Source organism: Rattus rattus, chromosome 12, assembly GCF_011064425.1.
Source record: "Rattus rattus isolate New Zealand chromosome 12, Rrattus_CSIRO_v1, whole genome shotgun sequence".
Taxonomy (NCBI): domain Eukaryota; kingdom Metazoa; phylum Chordata; class Mammalia; order Rodentia; family Muridae; genus Rattus; species Rattus rattus.
In genome coordinates this window covers 53,853,772-53,880,935 of record NC_046165.1, presented here as the reverse complement: position 1 = coordinate 53,880,935, position 27,164 = coordinate 53,853,772, and the positions used below count along the sequence as shown (strand labels likewise).

Genomic DNA, 27,164 nt, shown 5'->3' with positions numbered 1-27,164 from the left:
TAGAAAGAGGGACTGGCTCTCAGTCGTCATTTTAGGGGACAAGAGTGTAGAACAGAGTAAGCCTGTTTCTTTCTCCATCTGGATGGTGGGCCATTCTCAACACATGACCATCCCTAGACAGAAAGTACCCAGCAGAGAGAAAAGTGTCAGAGGATTCACTACAGGCTGTACATACTGGCATTCTTCCTAGCTTAGGGTCTAACCTGACCCAGGAAAAGGAGATGCATACTACATACACACCATCCACAGGAGGCTCAAGGTAAGGCCCAAGGTAGACTGTAGCAGAAGGATCTGAGCTTGTCTCCAGCACTGATTGTAAAGGGAACTAAAGGCTAGTCTCGGGGTTATAGGTGGCTGTCCCCACTGTGCAGGTACAAACGTGGCCATACCCCTTTCCCTCCGAAGTACACATGACCCCCACATTCTCCTCTGCACTGCTGTGCACCCAACTTCCCCCTCCTCCCTGGCCAGTATCTAGCTATACTTTTAGTTCTTGGTGGAAAGGATTTCTGTCTGTTAGAGTAGAGGAACAGAAAGCCAGTTTCAAGGGCTCTGGAATTTCCTCTGCCTTCTCTTTGTGGCTTCTCTGATGTTAGGAAAAGAGGTAGCTGAGATCCCAAGGAAATGGACAAAGAGAGACTGTACCCTGAAATGGAGGGAGGCCTGATTTAGGAAGCTGAGTTGAGGTGCCCATAAAAGTGTGGCTGCAGCATCTGGAGAAGATTGGAACCAGATGTTCCAGGATGGGGGACAGGGAGAGCGTCAGGCAGGAACAGCAGTTCTGCTCAGGAGGAGGCTGGGTTGTGTGTGTGGGGGGAGCAGTGTGGTAGCTCCTGTCACTCCAGGGAGAGCACCTGGCTGCCTCCCCCCCCCCACCAGTTTTCCAAGGCAGGCGCCACTGTTTTTGCAAACTGGAGCAGCCAAACTTTTCACAGATTCCAGAATCTGCCTTGTGTGTAGGGACAATCAGGCACAGGGTGGAACTTGGGAAGGACCCAGAAAGGCCACCAGCTGGCCAGAAATATGTCCTTACTGCCCTACAGGCACCTACTTGCTACAGGCTAAATATCACACAGAGAGAGGGAGGGGGGCAGAGGCAGAAAACAAGTGTACCCAGAGGTGTGTATTCGGACCAGGGATAGAGAGCAAGGCAGAATGAGGAGCTAGTTGGCAGAAAAGGCCTGATCATTAAGAACCTACTATCGGGGGTTGGGGATTTAGCTCAGTGGTAGGCGCCTAGGAAGCGAAGGCCCTGGGTTCAGTCCCCAGCTCCGAAAAAAAGAACCAAAAAAAAAAAAAAAAAAAAAAAAAAAAAAAAAGAACCTACTATCGGCCAGGCAGAGTGACAGGTTGACTTCAGAGAGCATTTCCTTCCTTCTCCATAACCATGTCAGGTGTTCCTGTCATTAGCATGATAGTACAACACGACCCAGTCTCAGAGAGGTTAAATAAGTCATCCAACATCACACAGCACCTAGAGATAGAACTAAGGTTCAACAATGTGCTGGTGGTGTTGAATCTTGGGACCTTTCTGCTTCTGAGAGGATGAGAAGAAAGGAGAGGAAAAATTATGAGGGCAGAGTTGGGCACCCAACTTTCCTGATTTGACAGTAGATGCCATGGTGGGCTCTGGGTTCCTTTGAAAGAACCTCAGGGGCTTCCCCACACTGGGCTGCATTCTGGTGGCATTAGAGCCTGCATGGTGGGCTTTCTTGACTGTCTCTAACTATAACAGGAACTGACAGTGGGTAGCAGGTTTAGGGAGCAGACAACCAGAAATGGATCACATGGTCAGTGTCATAGAGGTAACTATCTTTGGGGTGTGCTGGCCTCACTGCCAAAGATTGAGAGGTTCTCCCAGACAGCATGGTTGAGAGACTCTGTGGCTTGCTTCTCTCCTCCTGACTCGGACTAGAGGTGTGGTGTAACTCTTCCCTGGCTTTTCCATAGCTGGGTGTTTAGGTCCTTGGAACACTCATGGAGACAGTTAAAGGAGCCACTAGGCCTTTCTCGGCCATGGGATTACAGGTATTGCACTGGAGTTGACCTAGTTCTGATTGCTAGGTGTTTAGGGGTGAGGATGAGCTGGTCCTAGAGGGCACCATGATTTACTCAACTCGTAAAACACATTTCCATGGGGCCAGCAGTTAAAAGTACTGACTGCTCTTGCAGAGGTTCTGAGTTCAATTCCCAGCAACCACATGGTGGCTCACAACCATCTGTAACCCAATCCAATATCATCTCCTGGTGTGTCTGAAGATAGCTACAGTGTATTCTTTTTTTTTTTGTTTTTGTTTTTGTTTTTGTTTTTGTTTTTTTTTTTTTTGAGCTGAGGACGGAACCCAGGGCCTTGTGCTTGCTAGGCAAGCACTCTACCACTGAGCTAAATCCCCAACCCCAGCTACAGTGTATTCTTATGCATAAAATAAATAAATCTTTTTTTAAAAACTAACATTTTTAAAAAAAAAAAAAGTTTCCACATCCTGCAGTCAGCTTGGAATAGTTCCCTAAGGAGGAGAGCACTGCTCTGCGTTCCTCTCATCTACCATCATCCTACTCTGGTATTGTGTTCTTAAAGTCTCCACCTCCTCCTTCTCCTCCCCTCCTCCCTCTCTTCCTCCTTCCCTCTTCCCCTGCCCCTCCCTTGTCCTTCCCCCTCCCTCCCTCCCCTCCCTCACTGCCACTGTATACTCATCACCCTTACTTTGGGCTACCATTGCCAGGCTACAAACAGTGCAGAGAACCTTGAACTAGCTACAAGGACCTGCTCTGTGCTCTTCACATCTACTCCATACACTTAATTGGGAACCCATACTGTGGCTCCAGTCCTACACAAAGCTAGGTAGGTCTCCATGATGCTCTGCACCTTCTACTATTGGCACACCGTCCCCTGTCAGTCACTGCCTGCAAATGAGTGAGATGCCATGTTATTATTGTTCATAAGAACCCATGCCCACCCCCCACCCCCCTCCCAAAGTGAAATAACATGTGCATCTCAGTGACTGGAAGCTTCTAGGTTTAGAGAAGGTTGTGATCTTCTTGTTCCTTTGGGCATATGCCTTGAGATCTGGGATTGTGTTCCTTTGGATTTTATAAGAACCTGGAATAGGGAGAACTGTGACCACTGAATACAGTCTTTCCTGAAGGAGTCGGTAGGTGATCAGAGGGTATGGGAGATGTCAGGTGACTCCAGTCATTCAGGAATCCTTGGCCTCTGCTTGTGGCCCTACAGGTTGTGTTGGACATCCCTACAACAGGAGGGGAATCAAGGGTAAGTGATAGCACCTCTGGGTATCTCCTGTGCACAAGCAGGGCTCCAGTCCTGTCTATGGGGGATGGCTTCAGGCTGGCAGGGAAACAGCCGGTGTTCTGGAAGGGCCCAGGTGCACTGTCTACTTTCCACCACTGCTTTCTGCATAAAGGCCTATATGAGGTGTACCGTGCATGCTGCTCCCAGGGGGTGGTCCAGATGGCCTGGTACAATCCTACATCTGCCACAGGGAGGAGCTTGGGACTGATGGGAGAATCCTAGCCTCTCGGGGAGTCCTGCGTTAAGGCAAGTCACTGGCTTCCTCCAGCCTCAGGGAATAGCTAGAAAGGGAAGACAAGCCTTGTCCCACTTCCTTTCCCTGTGAGGCGCCTTCAAAAGTCCTAGGGGAGCCTCCTCAGAAAGGAGGGGGCAGGGTTCTCTTCTGGCTTTTCCAGGCTCGAGTCTGGGCCTCACTGCTGGCAACAGCTGGGAGGAGACTGGACAGACAGCACCCTTTGTCGCCTGGGGAGAGGGGCCCGAGCTGGGATGTCTACTCAGTCCCAGCCACCCTGTCTGAGTAGAGGACCCTCAGCTGGCATTCAGCATCTGCAGGTCAGGAACAGACCTGTCTTAGCTAATGTAGGCCTTCCACTTGTAGTGGGCTTGCCAGCTAGACATTCTCACCCCCTCTTTCCTCCCTCCCCAGACCAAGAGACAGAAGAGCCAGATGGACAAACATACCCTAAGCCTCTTTTATATGCCTCTTCCCTCCTCCAGACGGCCTCTTTATAGAATGTTCTACTCCTGTTGTGTGGGAGAACTATAAGCAGCGTGTGTGTGTGTGTGTGTGTGTGTGTGTGTGTGTGTGTGTGTCCACCCCAGTGCGAAGTCACACCCTTAGGGGTTCTGGAATGTTGAGAGGGAAGGGCAGCCAGCAAAACCAGGTGCTTTGGCTCCATTACTGGCCTCAGACACCCAGCAAGCTCGAACATCTGGAAGAAACCACCATGCCCCCGCATCATAGACAGCATCTGGCACAGGATATTGGCTGTAACACTTTCTGTTTATTGGTTGGGGTGCCCTGGTGTGGCCAGTGAGCCTAAGAGAAGCCCTGTCTTACTTATCCACTCCCTCTTCTCCAACTCCCCACCACAGCTCTGAGGGGTACCCAGAAAGCATGGAAGCGGTGGGTCAAAATAAAATCAAATCAAGGCTGGAGAAGGGGCAGGAAATGTACATTACAATGAAGATTAGGGCCACTGGCTCTACACAATACAGCGTGTAGGGAAGGCCGCAGGGTCCTGCATAGAGACTGTCTTACCCCAGGCAGGGCCCCAAGGAGGAATGGTCACTTCAAGTGTCTTGGTGGAAGCTCTGGTTCCCTGGCCCCACTGACAGGAGGCAGTGGGAGACTGGCTTAAGGAGTCCAATTCTCCTACCTCCTGACGACGCCTGGCCCACTGGCCCAGTAGGTCCTGGTGCCTGGGGGTGAGGGACAATGCATCACCATCTGCCTGTCACCCCCACCCCCTGTTGTCCAGTCTGGGTGATCTAGGGAAGCAGGACTCCAGTTCCCACTACTGAGCGGGGCCGTGGTCACTTCCTGCTGTGGAGTGTGTCCTGGAACTTGGTGCTTGTGTACCGCAGGTGAAAGCCTTTCTTGGAGATGGTGTCATCAGAGTGGAACTTCACCAGGACAGAGTCTCCGGCCGAGTACACTTCCTCAGGAGGCTGCCAGGGAGAAGGCTGGGCATGAGGAGCTGGGATGGGATTGCACTTGCTGGCTTCCCTCCCTGAGGTCCTTGGTTTCAAGATTCCCCATGAAGCAGGTGGTGCTTGACTGTAATCCCAGCACCCAAGAAATGCAGCCAGAGGAAGAGCAGTCTGAGCTCTCTAGTGAGAATGAGACCACTTGGTGTGTGTGTGTGTGTGTGTGTGTGTGTGTGTGTGTGTGTGTACGTGCGTGTAGAAGAAAGAAAGAAAGGAAGAAGAAGGAAAGAAAGGAAGAAAGGAAGTATGAGAGAAAGAGAGGGGAGAGAGAGAGACAGAGACAGAGAGATAGAGACAGAGAGACAAAGAGAAAGAGAAGGATTGATGGATATAGGGCTGGAAGGACGGCTCAGCAGTTAAGAGTACTTCCTCATTTCTAGAGACCCTAAGTTCAGTTCCCACAATGGGTGGCTCACAACCACCTATAACTCTAGTTCTATAAGATCTGATACCCATCTAGCCTTCTCAGGTACTGCACAACCTACCCCTCCACACACACACTCACAATTAAAAATTGTATTGTTTTTTTAAAAAAATGAAGCAGTTTCACGCCACCAGGAATTTAAGGGTAGCTTGTTGAAAGATCAGAATCAGAGCTGGGCAGGTGTAGTGGTCTTTATCTCAGCATTTGGGACACTTAGGAGGCAGAGGCAGGCAGACCTCTGTGAGTTCAAGGTCAGCCTGATCTACATAGTAAGTTCTATCCAGCCAGGTTTACAACTTGCCTAAAAACAAAACCAATTCACCAAGCTAAGCTCAGAGCCAGCCATTGCATGCATGCATGCATTCATTCATTCATTCATTCATTCATTCTTTCATCTATTTATTTTCTCTATGTATATATAAAGGGTTAGAGGGTGTCATTCCTCAGGTGCCAATCTCAATTAATTAATTAATTAATGAGACAGGATCCCACTCACCTAGAACTTGCCACGTAATGGTTGGCCAGTGAGCCCCAGGGGTCTGCCTGTCTGTCTCTCTGGTGCTGGGATTATAAACCCATGCCCCTCAGAGGGGATGAACCAGCCCTTCTGTCTACTAGGCTAGCTAGGCAGGGAGCCCAGATGTGGGCTCTGCTGTCCTTCACCTATTTCCACTCCTGCCCCAGCTATGGTTCTAGACCCAATTTTTGCTCTGACTCCAGACCCTGAAGAGCAGCCTCAAGCCAGGGGCCAGGGACTGAGGGAGACAGGCGATGTCTTTCTGAGGTGACTTTATGCCCTGGCCCTCCAATCATAAAAGGAATCATCCTCTACAGCCTTATAGAAATTTCTAGTAACTGTGCCAAGGAGAAGCCCTGCCTGAGTTCCTCTCACATCCCCTCTGCTGGCCCCAGCCTGGGAACGTCCCTGGAAGAACCCCTTTGGTGACACTTCATTTGTTGTGTGTCTATGCAAGTAGGAAGCACTAATCTGACAGCCAGGGATGCCAGAGGCAGGCAGAAGGCTGTACATAGCCTCTTCCCCCACAGCCTGCTCCTCCTTGGCCCAGCCTCTGCTGCTCATACTAGGTTGTAGTTCAGCCCCTAAGGGGAGGTCCTGCCAGTGCCTTTCTTGGGGCAGCAAATGAGAGGAGAGAGAGGCAGGAGCCAGGGGCTGCATCAGAGTGTCTGTGTGCGTGTGGATGCCTGTGAGGAAAATGGTGAAGGAAGACAGGAGGAAGAAGGGAGAGGAGGAGGGAGAAGGGGAGGGAGGGAGACAGCCCCTCATCTGTTACTTGGAGGAAAAGAAACATGTCCATGGGTTGGGCCTGGCCTTTCTTACAAACCTGCCAAAGTGACTGTGCCCCCAACTTCTGCAGATCCTCTCTACACAGACTCAGAAGCAACCCCTAGGGGCCTGCTTGGATAAAAGCAGCAAAGGCTTTAGGACACAGTGGGCTCTCACCAGGGGAAGAGACAATGGTGTGGTCCAACCAGTCTAGTGAGAGCCTAGCTCAGGGCCCCTGCTTCTGGTTCTGGCCCTAACCTCTGTCCCCCATCCCCCACCAGTTCAGCCCTGGGAATCAGTGGTGGTGGTGGGATCAAGGGCTGAGTGGTTCAGGAAGAACCCTATCACCTCCATTTCCAGATAAATGCAGTTCTGCAAGCCAGATCAAACTGGCCCCAAGGGAGCTTGGGTGTGCGTGGGGCTCAGGCCAGGAGTTGTGGAAACCTTCGCACTACCCAGAAAGGACCCTGGTTTCCTGAGTAAGGATAGTCCAAGCTGTGAGGGTCTCTGTGAGTGCCCCAGGTTTCCCATATTAACTTCTGCAGAGGACCGGGCAAGTCCTTCCACTCAGCCTCCTACCCTGGGTCTCCAGGGATGCTAGCTGCATCAGTGCTGGGTTAGGGTGAGGGTCCAAAGTGAAGTATGGGGTCAGAAGGGTGCTCACCCCAGAGCCACAGTAGCGCCCCAGTCTAGGAGCTGTGCTGTCGTAGCCATCGAAGAGCTCCATGAAGTCATAGCCACAGTCGGTCTCCTCCTCCACCTCGAAGGTCTGGAACACCAACTCCACACCATAGCCTTCCTCTGCCACAATCACCCACTCGCAGTCCACCCCTCCGGGGTAGTTGTTATCACCAAACTGGGCATGGGAATAAAGGTCTTTGGTCTTCACATCTGCCCGCACTTGGCCCCCACACTCTGCAGGGGGTGGACGACAAGATTCATCACCACTGACGACCAATCACGGTGATGACCGATCACAAGGCTGACCACTGCGTTTACAGTGCTGTGCACTACCTCCCAGAACCACAGAGACAAATTCGCAGCACAGAGGCCACGGGCCAGTGACAGGTGGGATCTGACTTAGCCTCAAGCAAGTGCTCTGCTCTGCACCTCCAGATAGAGATCCAAGGAGGAGGCTAGGAGACACTCTGGGGTGAGACCCTAAGTAAGAGGGGATGTAAAGTGGTAGTGTCTGTACTAAAGAAGGACCCTCTTGTGTTCTAGCTAAGGGCTGTTGTAGAAGGGCCAAGCACTGTCAGACTTTAAATTTACAGAGAAAACCTATGCACTTGGGTTTTGTGTATGAACCTGATTTTTAAGGGTTGGCTCGAGTTTAAACAAGCAAGCAAACACTAACCAAACAACAACAACAAAACAAATAAACTCCACTACTTTCGGGTAGATCAAACACAGGTTTACAAGCCAGGTGGAGTTCCAGCCTCTGGTTTGTGAACCTGTGCTGGGCACGGCAGATGGTAAGCAGGGCATGAACACAGCAAACACTCTCCTCTGCGTGCCCCTGGACTTCCTCTTACACCCTAGGGTCCATTTCTGTGGGCGAGGCGGGAAGGGAGCCTTGATGGCAGCAAAGGAAAGGGTGGGGGTGTGTGGACCTACCAGTTCTGGGATGCCTGGGACCCACCAGTCGACAACGAAACCCAGTACTGATATCCTTGGCCTGTCTGCTGGCCGCCGGGGACTGGTCTCTAGCTTCTCTCTGCAACTACAACTATGTGGTTCCCACTGCCATCCCCACACTCCCTGCTCTAGTCAGACCAGGTGACTTTCTGTCCACCCGTGTGTGAGCCCCGCTTGAACTTTGCACCCTTCCCCCACCACATGGAACGACTCTTCCAGCTCCCTCAAGCCAGTTTTTTCCTGTTTCTTTTTACCTAGTCATGATTTGCCTTATACTGTAATCATCAGCGCCCGGCTTATCTCTCCACTGGACTGAGTTCCTGGGGCAGGCGGGGAACTTGGTCAAATAAACAAATGCAGAGCAAGCTCCTTGCGGACTGGAATCTTCTCCTCTTAGCCTCATTTTCTGACCTGTACTTAGACTGTGCTCTCCTTGTTCCTAGGTTCCTTAACGATGCTTCCTCTGATTGCTGTCCCACCACCCTGTTTTCTGACCTTCATGATCCCTATGACTTCTTCCCTGCCCCTTAGTGTTCACTCTGATGATCTGGTCCTCAGAACACAATATTGGCCCTGGGGCTACAGGGCTCTGCTCTATGAACCCTCAAAGGCCAGGGTTGGCAAACAGAGTCAGCATTGTGCCCAGAGCAAACATCAGTGCAGGGGTGTCACCTAGCCCAAGGCCGGCCTCACCTGTGGAGTGGGAGGCCTGGAAACCTTTCCTCTGTACTGAGTTGTCTGAGTAGAAGCGCAAGAACATGCGGTTGCCGGTAGCCAGGACTGGCTCAGGCTTCTTACTGCCACAGAATCGGCCGAGGACTGGCGCCTTGGCATCACGCCCATCAAACACCTCCAGGTGGTCATAAGCACATTCAGGCTGAGACTCAATATCCATCTCCACAAAAGTCTGGAGGATACAAGAAAGGAACCAGGATTAGAAGTGTGGCTAGGGCAGCTGGGGGCAAGGAGCCCTGAGATCTCTGTATCTCTGGTCTCTAGCTCATACACAATCAGGATCGAAATCAGGGCTGTGGGATGACCATGAGGGAGGACTCAGGAATGGGCAGTGTCAGAGACATCCCCAAAATATATTCAGAAATAGGGCTCCTGTTCATGAAGAGTCATTTGCATATGAATGGGTAGATCCGGAGGCTTAGCCAGGCCCCTCTGTATAGTCAATACCTTGGACTCACACAAGTCTTTGTAGATGGCAGAATCAAATGGTCACATGACCTGGGGGATCAGGGTGTCCATACAGGATGCCAAGTGGTATCTTACCAGCTTCACCCGGTGCCCAGGGGTGCTGGAGATAGCCCACGTACACTCCTTCTTGCTGGGGTACTTGTCAGGCCAGTTGGGGCTGGTGATGGTGCCACTGGTGGATGTCACTTTGTGCTCACAGCCGGCTATAGGAAATGAGTGACAGAAGGGGATGACCAAGGACCTCCCACTCTAGTGCCTCCCATGAAGAAGGGGCGCCCCTCCTGCTCACTCCGCGGCTCTGCCTCTGGTCCTCCATTCACAAAATGGACCAAAGACACACACCATTTCTTCATCATTCATTTACTCATTCTAGGAGAGAATTTAATGACTTGGTTTCTAATGAACCCTTGGTTGAGACTCCTAAGGGCAGCAAAGAGGTCCACCTTCTGTGACCACCTGGCCATACCACTTCTGTCCAGCTGTCACACTCTCCCTCGCCTCAGCAACCTGGGAACGTTTGTAGGTTGTGAGGCTCTGTCATCTTTTGGGCCTCAGAGGCCTCCATAGTCACCATTAACTTTGACACCTGACTCAGTCATCCCCAAACTCCAGTCTCATTTCCATCACAGGTGACAGCAACAGGCAAGTGCCACCACCCATCATGGCCTCTCCTCAGTTCTTCAGGTTCTTGTTTCCCCTTACAACCTCATTCTGGGTTTTCCCAGCATGTATTACCCTCTTGCATTTTTTCCCAGCATGCTTAGAGGTCCCTAAGTATCCACAAGGGATTTGATCTAGAACTTCTCCCAACTATCAAAATTCATAATGCTCAAGTCTCTATAAAATGGTGTAATAGTTGCAGAGACCCCCACGCTTACCTTACTATAATTGCTCTCTCTTTCCCTCCCTCTCTCTTGTCCTCCCTCTCCCGACCCCACAGGTCTCACATAGCTTCAAATGTTCTTGAACATCTAAGCCCCTGCCTCCATCCCCTACGTGCTGGGATTATCAGCATGTGGCTCTCGTGGCCAGTCTATATGGCTCTGGTAAGCAAACCCAGGGCACTGTACATGCTGGGGAAGAACTTCGAGCTACATCCGCCACCCACCCTGTGCACTTTAAATGTTGGAGGTCCTTAGATCATATTTAACATAATGTAAATGGATTTTTTCATTTGTTTGTTTAGATAGGGTCTTTCTACATAGCCCACATAAGGCTTGAACTCATAATCCCTTTGGCTCCTGAGCCCTGAAGTTACAGATGTGTACCACCACATCCAGCAACACACAGCACTGTTTGAGGAATAATGACAAGAAAAAAAAATCTGTGCAACATTAATACAGATGATTGGGGGACTAACTGTGTTTTCAGATGGAGGTCGCTTGAATTCAGGTCATGGACCCATCACCTAGAAGTCTGTCTTCCACCATAGTATAGACCAGTTGGCTGTCCTCAGCAGCCAGATGACATGGCTGGTCACCAGAATGCTGACAGACTAGAAACCCCATTCAGCTGGACCTGGTGACATGTGCCGTAATTCCGGCTACAAGGGAGGCCAAGGCAGAAGGACCACAGGTTCAGCTGTAGAGTAAGTTAAAGACCAGATCAGGCAACTCAGCAAGACTTTCCCTCAAAATAAAGAACAAAAGGAGATCTGGGAGTGGAGCTCAGAGGCAGAACACTCGCCCAAGATATGTAAGTTCAATCTCCAATACAAAGCAAATGCACAAATAAACAAGAGGAGGATTCTAGAGAGATGGAAAAGTCAAAAAAGTGCTTATGAGCCAGGCATTGGTGGCACACACCTTTGATTCCAGCACTCGGGAGGCAGAGGCAAGTGGATCTCTGAGTTCAAGGCCAAGCCCGGTTTACAGAGAGAATTCCAGGACAGCCACAGCCACACAGAGAAACTCTGTCTCAGAAAGCTAAAAACAAACAAACAAGTGCTCACCAGACAAAAACGAATGCCAGAGGTCAACCCCCAGCACACACATAAAAGCCAGATGTGATACCACACAACTAAAATCTCAGCACCAGTGAGGCAGGGACGGGAGGATCCCTGGAGCTATCGAGTCCAGCCAAATCACTGGGCCCCAGGCTCAGTGAAAGACTCTATCTCAAAAAATATGGTGAAGAGTAATTGAGGGAGACTCCTAATGTCAACCTGTGTCATCCACATGCAAGCCCTACACACACACACACACACTTGAACACATACACATACAAAATAAATAAACAACTAGAAAGAACATTTGTGGCGTCCTGCCTCTCCAGGGCCTCCAGATCATTAGATCCTCATTACATTTGTCCCTCACCAAACCCATCTACCAGCAACTGTCCCAGTCCTCCAACCCGCTCAATCTACTGTCCCTCCCAGCAGCAGACCAGTCACCCTCCTGATGCTTGAAGAAACGAGGCCCTCAGATAGGAGCTCTTCTTGACTCTCCTTCCTGGTGCCTCTGAGGAAATGTAATGCCTCCCTGTGGAAATGGACCGCCCTTTTGGAAGCTGGGGTTCATTGCTGCCAGTAGCCAGGAAACACACAAAGAAGACCACCTTCTCCCAGTTCTGGAGCCCGTGAGCTCCTGAAGTCAGTCTCCCATGTCTCTCGCTCCTTTTTCCCAGCTGGTCTCCCAGGTATCTGGTCACCACCACACCATCGTCACCTACACCTCCTCTATTTATAGCAACTTGAATTTCACACAAAACATGGCCTCCCAAATGCACATTTAAAAGCTGATGCTACTGCTGGCTGCAAAGTCAGGTGAAGGCTAGCCTAGACTATGGTGTGAGACCCCATCCCAAAACAAAGCAAAAGAGCAGTGTGTGATTTAGATCTAAAATGTCCCCTATACGCTCAAGAGATAAAGATTTTGTCCCCAGGGCAGCAATATGGCTCTTGTACTGTCACTGGATCATGAGGTATCTGATCTCGTCAACGGCTTACTCCACTGAAGGGTTTATAACTGAACAGACTGTTGAGTTATACAGAAGTCATGTAGAAGGCCTGGAGGAAGAATGCCCCTCTAAGGATGTGTTCTTGAATGGTCCATACCTTGGTCCTGGTCACTGCTGCCTCTTTCTGCCTCTCTGCTCCCCCATACCCTTCTGGGTCACCATAAGTTAAGCAGCTTTGCTCCTTGCTCCAGCATGAACTCCCTGCCATGATTTTGGCTTTGCCTGAAGTCCAAAGTGATGGAGCCCAAGAACTATGGACCAAACCCTTCCGGAACCAAGATACAAGTTCCCCTCTTTACGTTGTTTTCTTCAGATAGTTTTTTGGGTGATAAAAGGTTGCTAATACAGAAAGCAACCAGTCAATGTGTGGTGGAACTGTCAAGGGAAAAGAGACAGGTAGACACAGGCTACACACTGAGACCAGGGTCAAGGTTCATCTAACTCTTGAGTCCTCAACACTCTCTCTCTCTCTCTCTCTCTCTCTCTCTCTCTCTCTCTCTCTCTCTCTCTCTCTCTCTCTCTCTCTCTCTCTCCTTCCTCCCTCCCTACCCCCTTCCTCCCCCTCCTGTGTGTGTGTGTGTGTGTGTGTGTAGAACCTGCCTCTTTGTTGTTATGTGGGAGCTGTCCCCACCACTCACCTGCAGCTTCTGGTGGCCCCTCTGCCCGCCCTACCTCCACGCCAGCGTTCCTGCTCTGCTTCCCATATACGCTCATATCTCTTCTCAGGCTGGGTGCCATTTCTGCGCACATTCCCCAAAAGAACCTTCAGCAGAATCAATTTCTCCATGGGAGCCAAGCATGAGGCCTGATCTGGCATTAGCCCACCTCCAAGGGAGGAATGGGGAGTGTTTCTAGGTGTGCCAGAAGGTGAACTGAGGAGCAAGCTCCATCCCTTTCTATCTAAACTGTTGGAGAATGTGGTTTGGAAAAGCAGAGGACTGGGTTCAGCTAGCTGAGGGCAGCAGGTGCTCAGGGAGTCAGAAGTTCAGTGCCCAGGCACCCTCGGTGCTCGGTGGAAGCTCTCAACTTCACGCAGCTTCTCCGGCGGGTGCTTCCGTCCTCTGAACTCTGCTCAGAAGCATCTTTATTTTCACCTGGGCTGTTCACTCAATGACAGCTAAGAGTCATGTGTTAGGGACTATCTCTGTGAGCAGAATAATGATAGCAATACAGCTCCGCCCTCGGAAGGGCAGGGTCTTACTGTTTATCGTGCAATGAATGAAGAAACAAGCTCCAAGGGGTTAAATGACTCACCCTCAAGCCACATGTTCAGTGGTAGAGGCAGTGTTAGGCTGTTGGGATTGCACTTGCTCAAGCCGGTACAGGGCACAGAATTTAGAAGTCAGAACAGTGTTGTATCCTGTCCGAAGAGGCACTGGGTGCTTTGTGTGTTGTGAGGGTAGATGCCTTTTAACAGTCTGAGCATACCTTACACAAAATGCTTGGCACCAGGAGTGTTTGTAAGAGAGAAGAGTAGGTAATCAGCTATAAGGATGGAACTCAAACCGCAACTAAATTCAATCACGCTTCATATATACCCTACAAACATGGCCCAAAGACCATTTCTTAAATTGTAAAACTTAGGGCTGAAGAGATGGCTCAGTGGTTTAGAACACATACTGCTCTTTCAGAGGGTCAAAGTTCAGCTCCCAGGACCCACATCAGGGTCCCAGCCTCAGGAGAATCCAAAGCCCTCTTCTGGCCTCCACTGGTAACTGCACTCATGTGCACACACATGCCCCCTCCCCCAATTAAAAATAAAAGAATCCTTAAAAAAAAATCATCATCATCATCATCATCATCATCATGTGGAAGCCAGAGGACAGCTCTGTAGAGCTGGCTTCCACATTTATGCAGGTTTGTACAGATGAACTCAGGCGGGGCTGAGCCATCTTGCCAGTCCCTGAAGGTATTTTCCATAGTATTTTCAGTGCGCCTGTGATTTGATTACAACCAATCACATGAGGTCAGGGGTAGAATTTCCTACTTGCAGCATCATGATACAGAAAGTTCAAACAGCTTCAGATTTTTAGGACATTCTGGATTTGAATAGCCAGGTTGAGTGCCTATCATGTATATTCAGGACTGAAAGTGGCAGCCCTGCTTGGAGTCCCAGTGCGATGGCAATACACTTAGCTGTGTGACTGGAACTGCTCCAAAACTTCTGATCTACCTCCATCTTCCACTGCTACAGGGTGAATAAGCCGGCCACTCGAGGGCACACAGTTACCCAAGTGACAGATCTAGGCCACCTAGCTTCAGAATCAGTATTCTTAGCTGCTATCTTATAGCCATAACAAACAGAAAATCTTGGGTTCAGGGATTTTTGTTTTGCTTTTTGTTTTTTGTTTGGCGGGGGAGGATTTCAAGATAGGGTTTCTCTGTATAGCCCTAGGTATCCTGGGACTGACTTTGTAGACCAGGTTGGCCTCGAACTTACAGAGATCCATCTACCCGAGTGCTGGGTTAAAGGCTTGCTCCACACCCAGCCTAGACTCGGGCTTTAAGAGCCTAGAAAAGGACCTTCAGCACCTGTGGACTCTTCTCCTGATGTGGACAAGGGGAGAGCACCTGTGCATGTGACCTGGGTACCACAGTGAAGGGTGGTCGGAGCGCCACACAGGAGGTACCAGCTTCCTTCGCTCCAGATGGAGACATCTGCATGGGGGTCATCTCTGGACACTGTGAGGCGCCTGGCCAGCTGTGGTCACCCTCTCCATCCTCCTCGCCCTCTATGCAGGTCTTACCTTCCTTACAGTCATGTTTGTTGTCGTGAAGGACAAAGCCGCTGCGACACTGACACTCGTAGCTGCCAAATGTGTTCACGCAGTCTTGCTGGCAGCCACCATTGTCCTTGGAACATTCATCCTTGTCTGTAGACACAAACAAGAGCAATGGGTCTATGTGGGCTGAGGTCTGCTCAGGGGACGTGGGAGGCCTGGCGGGGATTCCTCCTGTGGGAGGGAGTGCTCTCGCAGGGGGACTGGGTGCAGAGTGGAAGGTCAGGGTGATGATGGCGTTCTGGTCACCGCACCAGTGGGGCCAACTGGGTGGGCCTCCTTTCTGGGCAGAGAAGTTAGAGGTGGGCAGAAGTGGGTGGAGGGAGGGCTGGGGTCTGGAGCTGACCAGCATGGGGACCTCTACCATTACCTGCTTACTGGACAGACGGACAAGTGGAAAAACAGACACAGGGACAAGCAGACTGCAAGAGAAAGGAGCAGGACGCAGGGGTCCCTCTTTTACTTCACAACAGGAAATGTCACAGACACCATCAAAATGGGAGGGGGCAGGGGGAGAGGAGAGCACCAGTTCTGTCCAGCCTAAGGAGGCGGCCGGAATGGCAGAGTGGAGGCAGGGAGTAGGTGGGGCTCCAAAGCCCCCAGCCCACTCCGTCCGAGGTGAGCTTCCTGAGTAATGAAGGGTCTGGGGGCCTGGCAGGCCTCATTGGGGGGTCCGGTTTCTTTTCTGCACTCGGAATTTGAGCTGATGGGGGCGTCCCCGAGGGGGCTGCAGAGCTGGCCTCTTTTCTGAAATGAGAGAGAGAGAAGGAGAAAAGGGACAAAGGAGTGGGGGTGGAGGGGATGAAGGGGGTGGAGGGAGGGCAGGAACCAGGGAGGGCAATCAATAAAAACTAGACCCAGGGTCTCCAGACAGGTGGACAGAGAGGAGTGGGGCGGAGGGGCAGGCAGACCCACATGCAGGACGGCCATGTCACTACGGCTGGGTTAGCAGGAGGCACAGCAACAGGGAACCAGACTGAGCCTGTGGCACGGAGAAGGGCTGGAGGGATGGCACACTTCCGAGGCGTGCACACGGGGGAGAGAAGCTCAGAGTCGCTGGGAGAGCGGAGTGCTGGGAAGGGCTATGGAAATGCTCTGCTCACCCTCCTTCTGACAGCTGCCTACAGAGTTGTGAGACACAGACATACACACCCAGGAACACAACCATAAACACAGCCCTGTGCATAAAAGAACTGTTGTACAAACGTTGAAACACAGATAGACATGTACACAGGTCAGGCATCACACACACACACACACACACACACACACACACACAAGCACATACACAAGCACACAGTTACAGGCTTGTGTGCCACACCCTTGTTCTAAGTCCATTTGCCTGGCACAGAAGCAGGCACTCAGGACAAGTGTGTAGATCCCAGTTACACCCAGAATTCCAGAGATGAGCCACAAAGTGGGAAGACGGCTGCAGGCACTCCACTGTCCACGCAGGTTTGTGGGAAGTGGACACTGTTCCCAATCCAGCCTAAGGACTGGAGCCTGGGGACTGCAGCACTGACTCCTAGAAGGCCCTATTTCTCATGCTCAGGTGGGCTAGACCCATCAAGAGTCCACAGGAGCGTGGTCTAAGAGGTAGAGTTGTCGATTCCCTTCCCAGAACTTCTTTCTCTGGCTATCAGGCCTGACCATGGGAGTTAACATTATGCTTGTCTGTGAGACATACCCTGAGGTGTGTGGGGTGCCTCTCCTGGGACTCTGATAGGAGGTCCAGGGAGCTCAGCTCACAAAGTAAGCCATGGCTTCCCAAGCATATTTGGACCCTCATGCCTTCTTCATATATGCTCCCCAAATACCTAGTCCAGTGCTTGGGACACAGGTGGGGTAAAAGAAAACTGTTAAGCCAATGAGTGGATGGGTACGTGAAAGACTGAAGTAATGTGTGGGGCTGTCAGTTCTGTGGATGGCTGCCTGCACATCTAGGAGGGGACTCTGGCACACCCTGAAATGTGGACGGCCCATTCTGTGACTGAAGAAGACATTGCAGGGGATCAGGGCAAGGGAGGTGGCACAGACCCCAACAAGGAGATGGCACTCACCCTACAGTGCCCAAATGCCCCGGAGGTGCTGGGGTCAGACTGAAGGTCTTCAGGCTCTGCTTCTCCTTCTTGTCTTAGGGTCTCCTCGATGGGTGTCCCAAAAGTCCACACAGCCCCCTCCTGGGGGTCACAGTCACATGCCCCAGGCCCTGAGGCTGAACTCTGATGCTCATTGATGAGGGTCCTCTGCAGGTTTCTTGTACAAGGGGCAATGCATATATATGCATGCATGTGTGTATACATATGGTGTGAGCATGTGTACATGCGTGTACATATCTCGTACAGTGTTGAGTGCTATGTAAAGGGTGGGGAGACAGGGAAGTGACTCCAAACAAACATGGGTACCCCCACATCCTCTCCAAGACTGGAGTAGCAGAAGGGCAGAGACAGACAAGAGTAAGCAGGTAATGGTTTCTATGAGAAGCCCAGCCTGGCAGATATTCTATGCCCTCAGCCCTCTGGAAAGCATTTTTTTTTTTTTTTGGTCTAAGTGGGCCTAGGAAAGGATGGGCGGGCTTGGTGTTACACGGAGAAGGTCTCAGCAAGCAATGGGGTAGGGGACTGGGGGCAATAGCTCAACAGAGCATGTTAAGCAGAGCAGAAGAGCTGGCAGTGCCAAGCAGGGAACCAGTGCACGGGGACAGGTGCATGGCATCCAGGTGGGACAGGCAAGGGTGCAGGGCAGCCACATAGGGGGCTGAAGGATGCGGGACCCTGGGTAAGGAGGGGAGAAGGGAGGCAGCGTGGACGGAGTCATGGGCTTCCTGGGCCTGCCCACCCTATGTCCACCCCACCAGGAAAAGTCAGGCTGAAGGTCCCTAACCCACCCTTCCACAAGCCACCTGCTCCTCCAGCCTGCCCACTGGCTTCCTGTTCTGTCCACACCCCACCGTAGAGTGTTCCTACCATTCACTGCTGGGTCTGGGCCCTTTTGCTCCTTTCCTCACACTGACCTGAGGGCTTAGGGATTCCTAGAACAGGGGAGAGGTCTCCCAGGACCCCAGAGGTCCAGCTTGGGATGGCTGGGTTTGGACCACACAGAGAGGGGCTGCAAAAGGGCCAAATAAAGCTTAAGGGTGGATGAAGCCAGGCCTTCCACGGGCAGGGGAACGGGTAGTTTTGTTACTAAAGGGCAGAGAGGACTTCTCTTGTGGGAAGGCCTGGCATGAACCCAGTGGGCTGGGTGGGCGGGGTCTGATTAGAAGTGCAGCTGCTGCAAGATGGACTACCCCACACAGTCCAAGACACCTCCTTCTTCTCCATCCTGTGTTTTCAGGCAACTGAACCCCTGTCCTAGGGCCTCCCCTTTCAGGCCTTGGCTTGCCAGCCTCCTCATTTCTGCCCTTAAATGCTCTGCCCCTCCCTAGGCCTGGCATAACTAAGGTTTTAAGGGCTTCCCAATAAAGATATTCAGGTGCCCCAGGGGCTGTACTGATGGAGGATAATAAGTTGGGGAGAGGGGGCTTAGGAGACCAGGGAAGGCCAGAGGGCTCCATTTGTCGGAGGCAGGGCTAGAGAGCAAGGAACCCAGGGTTACCTGAGAAGAAGTGGGCCTTGAAGCCCTTTTTGGACACAGTATTGTCAGACTTGAACTCCACACGCATGTTGTTGTACTGGGAAGTGATGACCTCTGGTTTCTCGGAGCCACAGAACTTGCCATGTAGTTTAGAGTCGGCTGTGAGTCCGCTGCGCACCTCCACGAAATCATACTTGCACACCTGCCAGAGAGCCCAGCTCTGGATGCTGCCTCCAGGAACCCTCTCTCATGACTATTCACTCACTGGGAAACTGTCAGGCTCAGTGTCTGTTCTCCCAACAAAACCACATCGCAGAGCCCCAGAGCAGCTGGCCCCAAGCCCTTCCTCATTCCACAGGCTTCCAACCAATGCCCATCCTCATCTGCAGATGCTCCTTCATGGCCCTGCACACCCTCCAAGCTTCCATGTACTGGAAAGTCTCTGTTTTCCGAGCCTAGTATCTAATTCTCCCAATGGTGGAAGGCAGGCACTGAGCCAAGCTCCTACGCCCCACACCTTCCTACCCACCTTGGCTTCAGAGGCACTTACATCATTGCCCTCAGTCTCGAAGAAGTCAAATTGCAGGGAGATACGGTACTGGGTGGGGGCCACCAACTGCCAGATGCAGTTTTTGTTGGGAGGGTACTCTTTGGGCCAACCGGGGCTGGTGATGGAGCCATTGAGCTTGGTGAGGAATCCACCGCAGGCAGCTGGAGGGACAAGTGAGGCAGCATCATCCACCAGGAGTCCCCACGCTAGGAAGGGACGTGAGGCTGGGCAGCAGTCAGGGGGAGATGGGAGTCTATGGGCCCACAAGTCAGAGGCCTGGGACAGATGGTAGGGCCTTTGAAGGTGAGCCCAGATTCTAAGATCAAAAGGGGCTGCATACATGGCCATTTCTACTACCTCTTCTGGAAGATGGGCCAGGAATCTGCTGGGAGGGGACACAGAGGGGCCTGGTGAATGTATAAATGGGCAGTCCTGGGAGGCACCCAGAGGCATTGGTCAAAGGCAGTAAGACCAGCCTGATCTGGAACTGCTATCCTGAAGGTCTGTCACTAGCATACAGGCTTAGACTCTCTGCAAACAGTGGCATCTGAATGGTGGATCATGACCCTTTGGAAGATGGTGACATCAATCACCAGATTAAGATCAGTATTAACAAGGGAGTCAGAGTAAAAGCCCCTGATGCCAGTGTGTATCACACTCTGACAATGTTCTGGGGGCTGACGTGTAGGACACCTTTCTCCTTCGTGACTGGGAATGGCACTAGAGAACTTTTCCAGCCTGTCCCGATATGACTGACTGAGGACACAGGAAAGAGCCCAATAGTCCTGGGATAGTGGGACACTCACCTTCACACCGACGCTTGTCTGGGGCCAGCTCATAGCCGGGGTCACAGCTGCACTTGTAGCTGCCCAGGGTGTTTAGGCACCGCTGCTCACAGCCCCCGCGGTTGGGCCTTGAACACTCATCTACCTCTGTGAGAAAGAAAGAAAGAAAGAAAGGGGTGTCACCAACCACAGGCTGGACTCTGCTCCTTCCTCCTGCACTGAGCCTGAGGTTCAAGCCCAGGGTCAGGGTTCCTATGACCTCTCTCCCTATGTTGCAGGGAGGAGTGAACTAAAAGCCTCACTTGCCTGTTTAGCCCTTATTCCTGTCTTCCCATATTCCTTTGGCTGCTGAGAACCCACAAGGAAATTCTACAGAACCTTCTTCTGAGCATTCAGGCTAACTGGCAGCTACCAACACCTCCTTTGTACTAGTCCCGCCAAAGTACCACCCTCTCGTTTCTCCTTTATTCACTTCATGACTCCTAGTGTGGGGCAGCTGTTATGCCCACTGTATAGGTGAAGAATTGTGGCTTGGGGAAATAGTGTGTCCTAGACCACATAAGTTTAAAAACATCCTCCCTCTGCCTTGATCCTTCCCTCCACAAGTCCCACTCCTCACGGGGATGAACTTTGACCTTTGGTAGTATTTATCCACAGTGTTTTAACAGTATCCATGTACCTGCATCTCTGTCATGGAGTCTTCACATGGAATGAATGAAGAATAAAGAGACAAGGCACTGAGCATCCACAGAAGGAGAATGTGGGACAGGAGAGGAAGTACCTTTGAAAAAGTTGACTGCAAAGCCAGCTTTGTTAATGGACCCATCGGAGACGAACTTGAGCCAGAGCCGACTAGATGTGCTTTTGATGTCATCAGGCTTCTCATACCCACAATATCGCCCAATGAGGTTGCTGCTCTCACTGTGCCCATCTCGGACCTCCAGGTAGTCGTAGGCACAACTGTCATGACGCTCGATCTAGGAGGCAGGGGCTCTATCAGGGAAAGGAGTTCTGCTTTCCAGGATCCCCATCCCCAGAGCCTTCAGGAAAGCAGACTGTCCTGGAAACCAACATAAGCATTGTAGGGTGGATTCGAAGGGTCTGTGCCAGGCTACCTCAAAGGACTGGAACGTGAGGCCCACGTGGAAACCCTCAGACACCTGGATTCGCCAGATGCAGACTTTGCTGGGCCGGTAATCGTCGGGGTAATTGGGTGACTGGATGTGACCGTTATCCTTTTTCACGTCACCACCGCAAATGGCTATGGGAATCCAGGATGGGGTGGTAGTGAGATGGAGCACGGGATAATGGTGGTCAGCAGGCCAAGCCCTGCCTAAGTGTCCCTTCCCCACTCTTCCAGCATACCCCATCCCCGTTTCCCACCCTGCTAACCCTGCTGGAGAACCAACAGGAGGGAGTGGCTCTGGAATGTCCCAGGGTCCCCTTCCTCTCCCTCAGTACCTTCATAGACAGCAAAGAAGCCCTTTCCAACCCAATTGCTGCTGCTTCGGAATTCCACCCAGAGGCGGCTGTCGGTGGAGACAATGGGCTCAGGGAGTTTCCCCCCACAGAACCGGCCTGCAGACAATGAAGACGGATGACGCTTGAGTCCCAGGTCTCCTCATGTAAGCCCCAACTTTCTGGGAGGCTCGGGGCTCCAGTCTGCAGCCCCTACTGTGCCTATTCTTATGATCACCACAAGAACCAGAAACCCCTTGAGACAGGGCAGGAGCTGAAGAACATGTGTGCTTTACTGACTTGCTTTTCATTGTTGATATTTTGAGGGGTTTGTGTTTTGGAAACCCTTGTTGTTTGTTTTAGACGAGGTCTCACTAATTAGGCCAGGCTAGCCTTGAATCAAAAGTTCAAGGCCTCAGCCTCCCCAGTGCTGAGATTATAGGCCCAAGTGAGTGAACTGAAGCATGACTTTGTGCATGTTTGGCAGGTACTCTACCAGATGAGCTACTGTCCAGACCCTAGCCTTGAACTTTTGGTCTCAGCCTCCAAAGTCCTGGATTAAAGTTTTATTGACCTATTTTTTGTTTTTTTGTTTGTTTGTTTCTATGTGTAGCCCTGGCTGTCTTGGAACTCAGTCTGTAGTCCAGGCTGGTCTCGAACTCATGGAGACCTGCCTGCCTCCTGAGTGCTGGGATTAAAGGCATTTGCCACCACTGCCCAGCATTCCTGACCTTTCTAAAGTGAAGCTACTACCACTACTGATCTATATGAGATCTCCATGTAAAGAAGCAACAAGAGAGAAATAGTGTGAAAGCAATTCCTGATACCAACAAATAGACAGTTTTCTCTACATATAATGTCATAGCCTGCTCTTCCGAGCATGCCAACACTGGGTCAAATTCAGGGAATGCTTTTTGGAACCCCAAACTCCAGAATCTGAGGACAGGGCCAGAAAGCAATTCTGCGCAAGTAAAACTCATTAAGAATCAACACAAAGGTTGAGGCTGGCCATCTGTAAAATTCTTTGCAGTCAAGAGTTGATTGGGGATGACTTGTGTGTTCCTGAAAGACAGAGTGTTCTCTCATATTTCAAGCAAGGGACAGAAGGTGGGTGCTGGCCTAGGGATGTCAGTTATGAGAAGGAAATCGTAATCTCGGGGGATGTCAGTTAGAAGGAAATCGTAATCTCGGAGACCTAACACATTGCAGAGGAGATTCAATGCCAGTCGCTCTGGGTGACTAACAGGTCTACTAGAATGTCAGAAGCAGAAGTGAGGAGTAATCAACTGATAGCATGTGGCTGCTCCTCCCAGATGACGGGACAAAGGTGCTGAGGGGGTAGGCAGCCCGAATCACTTCCGGCTACAGACAACACAATGAACAATGTCACACAACACCTCAAGCTTGATGCAGATGTCCCGTTTGCTCTAATTCTGTGTCCACTGACCTGCCTCTATAGCCAATGGTTCTTTAGATTGTGTTGTGGTTAAGATAGGACCTTGCTATGTAGCCCAGGCTATCCTCTAGCTCAGGATCCTTCTACCTTTGGCCTCCCCAGAATTAGAAGTACAACATTACTCTGCCTTGCTTTGTCCCGTGGCTTTGAGCGATCTTTATCCCACTCACTTCATATGTGTGTGTGCACGCACATGTACACAGACGTGCAAACACACACACAATTAGTGACAAATACCATGTACAAACAGTGCCAGGCCAATGTTCCAGGCCTATAGTTATTAAGGTGAGTTAAGGGTTGAAAAGGGTCTATAGCAGGTTAAAAGCCAGGCCATATCATGGACACCCAAAAATTAGACCTTATAGATCAAGGAAAGCCCAGTGAGGGTGTGAGCGTGGAACTACGGGATGCGAAGAGCAGCCTGCCAGGCATCTTTGTATGTTCCTTTGACTCCCCAATCCTCATAGTGAAAGAACAGCTCTGGAGGGTAGCCCCAGAGCTGCACGAATTACTGAAAGTGTGTCACACACAGGATGCGCCCACTGTCACAGCACTAGTTAGTGTTGGGACCACTGGGACAAATTATATCAGAGCTTGTAGGTCTCGCATCAGGATGTCACCCCACCTAGAGTACTGGGTCCCAGCTGTTCCAACAAAGAACCGGGGGACCGAGGGAGCTCGGGAGCCGATGCCCTTTACCTCGGAGGGGCGCCTTTCTCCAGAAGCCGTCCCGCACCTCCACATAGTCATACCAGCACAGGCGGCTGCGGTACAGGTCCATAGATGTGAAGTTCAGAATAATCTAGGGGGAGAAATGAGGGGTGAGGAGAGAAGGTTACATGGCTCCCCCTCCTCTTGCCCCTGGGGTCAGGCACATGCCCACTGCCTAGCTGGTGGGAAAGTTAACCATCACCAGCCATGGCCAGCATTGTTCCCACATGGCCCTCACCAGACTAACTAAAAACACCCGTCCACTGTTCCCACTACCAAACACCCACAAGGGCTCAGGGCTTCCACTGCCTTGCACTCCCCACCCGAGTAGAGGGCTACTGTGCTGGCTTAAATAACCAGCCTTGCTTCCTCACAGTCAATATAAATAATGATGTCCTTAGGAAGAGGGCAGGGCCAGGAAGGGCCCAGAATGGTGTGAGGGTCTGTGGAGTGGGGGGGCGGGTCTGAGATGGGAAGGAAAGGCCAGAACAGAAGTTGAGACACCAATCATACAAACTCCCTGGGCTCTGATTCCCAGAAGGAGCATGGCGACTTAGGGAACTAATGTCAGGTCACAGTCCCTCTGGGGAAATGGGTTTAACATACATATCTGTCCTTATGAAGCATGTGAATGAGATTACATAAGTATGAAGACTGTACAGAAAAAAATGTAAACCCCAGCCCAAGGGCCTGGCTTTGAATCAGCCCTGTATTTCCTCTAAATCCTAGGGTCAGCCACACAACTTCAGTGTCAGCCAGCTCATGTGATAGCCTCTGACCCCACGGTATTCCTTGGAGACAGAAAGAATCACACTATCAACCTGACAATGCCCACAGCCCTCCGGTAAGTCTCAAGGCTCCATAACCAAGGCCAAGAACTTTTTAAAAAAGATTTTACTTTAGAGATGGGCATGGTAGCACATGTCTTTACTCCCAGAACTGGAGAGGCAGAGGCAGGAGGATCTCTGTGAGTATGAGGTCAGCCTGGTCTACATATTGAGTTCTGGGACAGGCAGGACTACACAGAGAGATAATATATAAAAACTAACTTTAGTTTATGTGTATCTGTGTGTGTCTCAGTACATGTGCATGCATCACATGTTTGTAAGCTGCCTGCAGAGGCCAGACGAAGGCACAAGTCCCTCAAGGTAGAATCACAGGTGGTTGTGAGCCAACCCATGCAGGTCCTGTGAATCTCTTAACTGCTGAGCTATCTCTCCAGCCCCCAAGACAATGAATTTTTAAAAGGCAGAGGCTTTCCCTATAAGGGGAAGTACTTGCTTGGAAATATCCAGAGAAATCCCCAAGTCCTCTGTGCCATCAGAGTCCCCGCAAGGTTCCAGGGTCAGGTTTGTTGTGGCCTGTGAGGTGTGTGTGGATGGACACTCAGCTAATGGGCTTTCCTGCTAAACAAGGGACAGGGCCACACCTCCCCTTAGCTTCAGTGAAAAGCTAGATGCTGAGAGCAGAGGATAGAATAAGGCAGATTCCAAGTCAGGCACTAGTACCCAACGTCCATATCACTGTCAACAGGACTGGTTCCTGGACACTTTCTGAACCAGCGCTGTCAGCGCTGGGTTTGGATGTTTATTGGCTTTTCATGTCTTTAGTGTGCATATGTCCTTTGACCTCTACACACATGGAGGTCAGAAGACAGCTCTCAGGAGTCAGTTCTCTTGATCCATCATGTGGGTTCTGAGTATCAAACTCAAGTTGACACACTTAGTGTAAAGTCATCTTGCTACCTACTGAGTGGTTTTACCTTCCCAATCCTTTTTTTCCAGCCTCTCAGTTCCATGACATCTGTCCTATTCTCTGTGTCCCTCTGGACAACATCCCAACACACCATGCCCTAGGCTCATTAATGAGCCTGTGCCCCTTCCACACCCTCCACTCCTAGGACCCTGCTCCCATTTCTGCAAAACCTCTTTCCAAGCTCACCCCACCAGCAGTTCCCACTGTGACCATCAAGACGTTTCCATCGCCCCTCCCCCTTCCCACTCCTTAGTCCACAGTCCCTGCTCTTCTTTCCACTCTATTCATGTAAGTTTATCAACTGTAGTAACTTCAAATGTATCGGAATGGGACTGTATATTTGAAGAGAATTGTATGTGTGCTAAATTATTAGTCATTATTATGGAAAGTTATTGCTACTATTACTAACCTCAGCGTTTTCAAAAAGTGAAGCTGCAAATCCATTCTAGCTCTTTTCATGGAGTCACAATGTCACGAATCGCATATCCCATCCCTTCAGCCCCTCAGTTCCCGCCTCCAGCTGGCCTGGAACTCCCTATGTAGACAAGGCTTACAGAGATCTGTCCATCTGGCTCTGTTTTGAAAGTATAAACCCCTCCATCCAACCCATTATCCATTTTAGGGAAATGACCAAATGCTCCCACAGAGGGAAGCAGCCAAGGGCTGGTACGGCAGCCTTCAAAGTGAGGCACGATTGCTGGCCTGCACCGGATCTCCTCATACTCAACATCCATGGTGTGAACTCCAGACTCACACTCCTCTTCCAACTTAACTGTTCTCACCTAAAAACTACAAGCTGGTCACACCCAGATCATTGACTTCTGTCTGTATGGACAGCCACACCTGCTGTGTGCATGACTGTACCACTGGGCCCCTAGCACTGATAAGCTAAGTCCCCTGCCTTCTACCCCCAACTTCCCACCACTCCTTTCTAGGCCATCCTTCTAGCCACGCCTTCTGTCCATCCTCCCATCCTATACCCACACTAAGCTTTATCCCTTGTTCTTGGCTTTGCTTTGCCTGAACCACAGCAATCAGAGTCAAGGTTTTATTATGTCTACCTGATCAGATCCACCCTCAGCTCAAAGTCCTTTAATATACATAACATATGCATAACTCAGAAAAAACTCCCCACTTTGAAGGATCTTTTCCTACCTCACCTCTATTACCTCTGACCTTTTCTCCTACCATTCCTCCTTACTAGGCTGTAGGCACATGAACCATGCCCATCCTCAAACACACTGAGCCTGTCTCAGGACCTTTGTCCTTACTGTTGGAAGCTCTCACCTGATGCCTGCAGATGCTGCCCTACTTTTGATATGCCATCCATGAATGGGGACTTCTCTGAAAATCCCACATGAGTCACTGTCTCCTTCCTGTTGATTCCTCCCCAACATGCACCATCATCTCCCTGCTTCCAGGGACTTGTTGACGCATTCCTTATCTGTTTCTCCTCCAACACGGAAATGCAGACCCAGGCAGGCAGAAATCTCATTTGTCCCCCTCCACATGTAACACTTAACAACTATCTCTAAAATCCATTTTTGCTTTTAGGAATCTTCAGG

General features: G+C 50.9%; 1 protein-coding gene across 4 annotated transcripts in view; it reads right to left on the bottom strand.

Moving 5' to 3' along the window:
- Positions 1 to 4,294: 4,294 nt before the first annotated feature.
- Positions 4,295 to 27,164, bottom strand: part of Bmp1 (bone morphogenetic protein 1) — a 44,890-nt gene continuing 22,020 nt past the window's right edge. For 2 of the 4 annotated variants that reach the window (XM_032917586.1, XM_032917589.1), the window contains 12 exons: positions 23,833 to 23,935; positions 21,681 to 21,797; positions 21,335 to 21,480; positions 21,001 to 21,196; positions 20,241 to 20,366; positions 19,435 to 19,595; positions 18,906 to 19,086; positions 15,276 to 15,401; positions 9,646 to 9,773; positions 9,061 to 9,274; positions 7,394 to 7,644; positions 4,295 to 4,981 (listed from right to left, as the gene is read on the bottom strand). In XM_032917586.1, the coding sequence (XP_032773477.1) occupies positions 4,847 to 4,981; positions 7,394 to 7,644; positions 9,061 to 9,274; positions 9,646 to 9,773; positions 15,276 to 15,401; positions 18,906 to 19,086; positions 19,435 to 19,595; positions 20,241 to 20,366; positions 21,001 to 21,196; positions 21,335 to 21,480; positions 21,681 to 21,797; positions 23,833 to 23,935 (1,884 nt within the window). In that variant the 3' untranslated portion in view covers positions 4,295 to 4,846. Of the gene's footprint in view, positions 4,982 to 7,393; positions 7,645 to 9,060; positions 9,275 to 9,645; positions 9,774 to 15,275; positions 15,402 to 15,731; positions 16,056 to 18,905; positions 19,087 to 19,434; positions 19,596 to 20,240; positions 20,367 to 21,000; positions 21,197 to 21,334; positions 21,481 to 21,680; positions 21,798 to 23,832; positions 23,936 to 27,164 lie in introns of those variants that run through there. The other 2 variants (XM_032917587.1, XM_032917590.1) reach the window with 2 other exon arrangements.